The sequence below is a fragment of the Octopus sinensis genome, linkage group LG19 (genome assembly GCF_006345805.1).
Source record: "Octopus sinensis linkage group LG19, ASM634580v1, whole genome shotgun sequence".
NCBI lineage: Eukaryota > Metazoa > Mollusca > Cephalopoda > Octopoda > Octopodidae > Octopus > Octopus sinensis.
The window spans coordinates 19,400,613-19,406,612 of NC_043015.1; the positions used below are offsets into that span (position 1 = coordinate 19,400,613).

At 36.4% G+C, this 6,000-nt stretch overlaps 1 protein-coding gene across 1 annotated transcript in view; it reads left to right on the top strand.

The window, feature by feature from the left end:
• The window catches only part of LOC115222183, a 63,425-nt gene extending 58,048 nt beyond the window's left edge, over positions 1-5,377 (top strand). The window contains exon 7 of the mRNA XM_029792328.2: positions 5,157-5,377. Coding sequence (XP_029648188.1) covers positions 5,157-5,344 — 188 coding nt within the window. The 3' untranslated portion in view covers positions 5,345-5,377. The remainder of the gene's footprint in view (positions 1-5,156) is intronic.
• Positions 5,378-6,000: the final 623 nt, after the last annotated feature.

Consider the following 6,000-nt stretch of genomic DNA (forward strand, 5'->3'; position numbering starts at 1 on the left):
AAAGGTCACGGAGAGGGTCATAGCCCAATCAATTAGAGAGAGAGTCAGTTTAGATGAGATGCAGTTTGGGTTCGTGCCAGGGAAAAGTACCACTGATGCTATATTCCTGGTAAGACAGCTTCAGGAGAAATACCTAGCCAAAGATAAACCTCTGTACCTAGCTTTCGTTGACATGGAGAAAGCCTTTGACAGAGTCACCCAATCCCTTATCTGGTGGTCAATGAGGAAACTAGGGATAGATGAATGGCTAGTGAGAGCTGTGCGAGCCATGTACAGGGACGCTGTAAGTCAGGTGAGGGTTGGCAACAAGTACAGTGAAGAATTCCGGGTAGAGGTAGGGGTCCACCAAGGTTCAGTCCTCAGCCCCCTCCTATTTATCATAGTTCTCCAGGCAATAACAGATGTACCCAGTGTAAGCTATGGACACATAAGAGGTGCAGCAATGTCAAAGGAAGGCTAACTAGGAAGATAGTTTTTGTATGTGGCAGATGCTCAGGAGCAATAAACACTGAAAATGTGCAGAGAACAACTTCCGTCACTTTCCAGGGAGAAAAACTAGAAGTAGTTGATAGCTTCCGTTACCTAGGTGACCAAGTCAGTAGCGGGAGCAGGTGTGCTGAATGTGTAACTGCTAGAGTAAGAATAGCCTGGGCAAAGTTCAGAGAGCTCTTACCTCTGCTGGTGAGAAAAGGCCTCTCGCTCAGAGTAAAAGGTAGATTGTATGACGCATGTGTACGAACAGCCATGCTACATGGCAGTGAAACATGGGCTGTGACTGTTGAGGACATGTGTAAGCTCACAAGGAATGAAGCCAGTATGATCCGATGGATGTGTAATGTCAGTGTGCATACTCGGCAGAGTGTAAGTACCTCGAGAGAAAAGTTGGACCTAAGAAGCATCAATTGTAGGGTGCTAGAGAGACGTTTGCGCTGGTATGGTCATGTGGCGAGAATGGATGAAGATAGGTGTGTGAAAAAGTGCCATACCCTAGCGGTTGAGGGAACCTGTGGAAGAGGTAGATCCAGGAAGACCTGGGACGAGGTGGTGAAGCACGACCTTCAAACTTTAGGTCTCACCGAGGAGATGACTAGAGACTGAGACCTTTGGAAATATGCTGTGCGTGAGAAGACCCGGCAGGACAAGTGAGACCATAACCCGTGGCCTTTACATGGGATGTAGCCAGTCCATTTATGCATACCTTTCCTCCTTGGGACACAAAACTCTACTTGTGAAGACCTGTTGAGGCAAGCGAAATCGAAATCAATCAAAAATTCAATGGAAATTGTAGTTGTGATACCATTGCCAGTGGCACGTAAAAAGATCCATCCGAACATGGCTGTTGCCAGTGCCGCCTCGACTGGCTTCCGTGCCGGTGGCACGTAAAAAGCACCAACCAATCATGGCCGTTTCCAGCCTTGCCTGTAACTTAAAAAGCACCCACTACACTCATGGAGTGGTTGGCGTTAGGAAGGGCATCCAGCTGTAGAAACACTGCCAGATCAGACTGGAGCCTGGTGCAGCCTCCTAGCTTCCCAGACCCCAGTTGAACCGTCCAACCCATGCTAGCATGGAAAACGGATGTTAAACGATGATGATGATATATATATATAATTTTTTTTTGTAATGAGATATAAAAAACCAAGGCTGTGTAGATTTTAGAACATTTACACAGCCTTGGTGTTTTATCTCATTACGGGAAAAAAAAATTTTTATATACACACGCTGTTATATGACCTATGTTGAACCCCTTATTTGCATAATCACTGAACCTGGAACTTAACGATGGTCTATCTATAGCACTTATTCAGCTTACCTGACACCTTTGGGTCTCAATGACACCATTACCTCTCATAACCCCTATATATATATATATATATATATATGACAGGCTTCTTTCAGTTTTGATCTACCAAAGCTACTCACAATGCTTTGGTTGGCCCAAGGCTATAGTAGAAAATGTCATGCAGTGGGATTGAACCCACAATCATGTGATTGGGAAGCAAGCTTCTTACCACACAGCTACACCTGCACCTATAAATATATGAATCATCTAATCTAATCTATGTTGAATTAGCTTCTTTTCAACTGTAAAGAAATTATTAACATTGGTAGCGTTTTTTATCTGGAAATCTTTTTCACACTTCCTGTGGCCCCTTTAGCAACTCTCCATCCCACATATCTCCTCCTGTTCGTTTTTTCCCCCTTTTTTTAAATATCATAAAAACATTTAGAATGAGGCAATGTTTCATTCACCAATATTTAACATTATGCAGTTGACATTGCATGAACTGTATACTACAGGTTTTGTCAGCAACTGATTACAATGTTGTTTTTTTTCTAAATTTTTAATCTTTTGTACTTTCTGTCTATACCAAGTTTTATTCATTCCATTTTCTGATTTACATTAGTTGTTTCTACAATTATGCATATCCTTTTATTCAATAGCTGAGGACCCTACTGAACTGATTGTTCTTTAAACATTAGGCAGAGCCATGTTGAGAAAACTTTAAAATGAGGTTTAAATCTATGAGCTCTGGCTTCTTAGATTCATTGGTTAGTTGGTCAGTTGAACAATTGAGGAAGACATTGGATTTATTGTCCACTCATAACTTCTCTCTCTAATTTTGTTTTATTCTCTCATCTGCATGGTGAGCTTGTGCATGAGTATTCTGCTTGTGTAGCAGCAGAAGTCATGAAGTTTCCAACTGTCATTTGTAGCTTGTTTCCAGGTTCACATACTTATGGTTTGGTGTTCAATAGTTGATTTTTTTTTTTATATTCAAGTGTTTTTGTAGTTTATGATTAGTTTTGCATTTTGTGTTATCTTTTTATGAGAGTCTTGATGTGCTCATCTTTTCTATTGTTGTGCATTTGATTTATATAGTATAATTTATATATGATTTGTGTGTGTATAATGTTTATAATGTCTGGTGTATTGTATTAATACTTACATTCTGCTTTTCTGTATGAATGCTTAATTCATAAAAACCAACTTATTCTCTCTGTTGAATTACTCTCAAAGCAAGGAAGCATTATAACTTGTCAGAGTTTGTTCCAGTATATGTTCCAGTTATAACTTGTCAGAGTTTGTTCCAGTATACATTCTTTACTTGTTTTCATATTTCTATTTTCTCCTTTAATTAGGTGTTCTCAATAATGCTGTTATTGTCTTTATAGTTGATATTTGATGAAGTTTGATACTATTGTTTACATATGTGGTACCTAGAGTGATATAAATTTATCTGATATTCTGACATCTTTTCCATAGATATTTCCTATGCTTTTTGATGACAGGAAACAGTTGAAGCCCTTTTGAGCATAAGACTTTTGCAATATCTAGTTCTAATTCAGGAATTATAGGACAATATTTGGCACAGTGCAGTAGGGTCCACTTGGGACAGTTGCATAACTTTTCTATGTCACACATGGTCAGTATCCTTCCAAGCTCTTTTAAGTATTATTGCCTGGTGTTATTTTCTGTTTCTCTCTTTTACACTACAATAAATAGAGTCTTAAAGTATCAGTCATTCCCTGTAGTTTGGTTAGTACATAGAATTAATCTTTGTTGTATAAGATTATTGAATAATTTTCAATTAAATGATGGACTTGGTATGAAACTGCTCTTTTGTTCTAAATGCTATCAGGATCCACCTAGTTAGTTATCTACACAATTCTGCTGGTTTTAAAGTAATAAGAAAATGATAATTTCCAAGTTTGGCAAAAATTCTGACTGAGGTTTCAATCTCTACTGGACCCAGTGTATCTAGTCTGCAATGTGTCAGAGGGTTAATAGCAAAGCACTTGAAACTTTTCAACATTTAATTACATGCTTTTTTTGTTCAACTCTCCTATTTATGTCATTCTGGTATCATGGGACTCTTAAATGTCTTTGAAATTTATTGTATCAGTAACATAGCTATTTAAGATAGATGTACTGTTATCTGAATTTGCAAGATATTTTACAATTGTAATGGATCCAAAACACTTCTTTAGGACATGTTACACTGGATTGCTGTTATTTTGAAAAGTAATCATAGATCACGACAACTTCATTTCTGTCTTTTAGAATATTGTGTACAACTGCTCTCATAATTTTACATTTCAGCTGGAGTCATTTAGTTTCTAGTATATTATCTTATAATCAATTTTGATGAAGCCTTTGCGAAGTCCAGAGATACCACATCTACATTTGACTAGTTAAGTAGCTGTTTTAATATTCAGTGCAATGATACTACAGCTATGTATGGCAGTTTCTAACTGAACAGAAATTGAGTTGAGTGCCACTTTACAAATCATTAAATTATTCTCTTATTATGAATTTGTAATTCTTAGCATTTACTCTTTCTTCTTCCATTAAAGAAAACACACACACAGACACTTTTTTTTTTCTTTGGGAGCTTTTTATTCACAGGAAACTTGGGCCACTTTCTTTTGCAAAGTTCTGATATTAATAAAGTCAACTGGTTCTGTCATTTACATGTTATTTGCAGTATAAAGGAAAAAACTTCATCATTCAGTACTTTGCTTGCCTTCCTACAAGATGTACTAAGTGACCTATTTCTGTCAGACAATGGCCTTTGTATCCTTTCATTTTGTGGAAAATTTTATTTCATTTTAAATTTCCATGTGATTTTTTAAAATGTTTTTCTTTTCCTTATAGAGAGATATATATTTAATTTATTTGAGATATTTTGTTCTTCAGCAATCTTTAGAGATATTTTTATGAACTCTGCTCTCGTTTCATAGGTAAAGAATTATACCTATGTTATTAAGTTGTAAAGAACTTCTAATATTCAATAATAGTGGTATGTGGAATAACAAGTTTAGGTTTCTATGTTTATTTGTAGTGGCTAAGCATGTTTTTGTGAATAGTTTTGGAGTCACACCAACTGTTGTATTATTTGTTGTGCTTTCTTTTCTTTTTCTACCAGTTTACCTTTGGGGAAGCAATTTATTTGCTTAATCCTTTTCAGTTGGGTGTATTTACTTTTTGAAACATGTTTAGCAGCAGTTCATTTCCCTTTTTTCATGTTTGTAAGTGCCTTTTAAATTATACTTTTAACACTTTTGCTGTGAATGGGTACATGTGAAAAAAATACACACACACATGCATACATAGTATCTGTTTTTAAGTTCATTTATTCTTTTACTTTTAGACCCATCAATTAATCTGGATGACCCTGTAACACCAGGAAAACTTCTAGGATGCCATCTTTACAGCAACCCATATGGAGTTAAAATCAACTATTGCTTTTGTGAGGAAAATCGTTGTAATAGTTCCAGAAGAAATTTACCATTTAATTTATTATTGTTGACATATATTTTACTTGTACTTCATCTGTGAAAACATTTCAATATCAAACCCATTTGAAAAATAGACATTGTGTATTGTATGTAATATATATATTTTTCTAGAAATTCATTCTACATTAAATGTAATCTACATTCTATATAGGGGAGACCGGGGTTAGTTGACTACATTTTTTACATTTTCACTGACAGAGCAATGTATTCTACTGCATCTTGTATTACACGCATAAATCAACCATAGCAGAAGACTTACAAAGCTAGAGATCTCATCTGCTTATTGTCTGGATTTATATTTTGTGCATTTTCTAAGACCACTTAAATGTGTCAACTTGCCCTGATACTGGGGCAAGTTGACACATAATGGGGTATGTTGACACATGAATGCATTTTCTTGGAACATACATGTTAGTGGACAGAAACACATGATATAAGCTTGTTGGTTTGATCAAGGGCCTTTATTACGGTTTCATTACAAATCATCATCAGAGTCACAATTTGGGCATGTGAATATTGTCAGACCTAGTGTGCATGCCTCGTGAGCCCAACCTTTACAATCAGAGCATTGAAATCACACTTCACTTCCTTTGCTGTTGGAAAAAGGCTTGCTGCACACTAAGCAATAGCACTCTTCCTCATCAGAGGCATCACTTTCTTGAAGTTGAACTTTTTTCTTAACAGTTGGACCTTTTC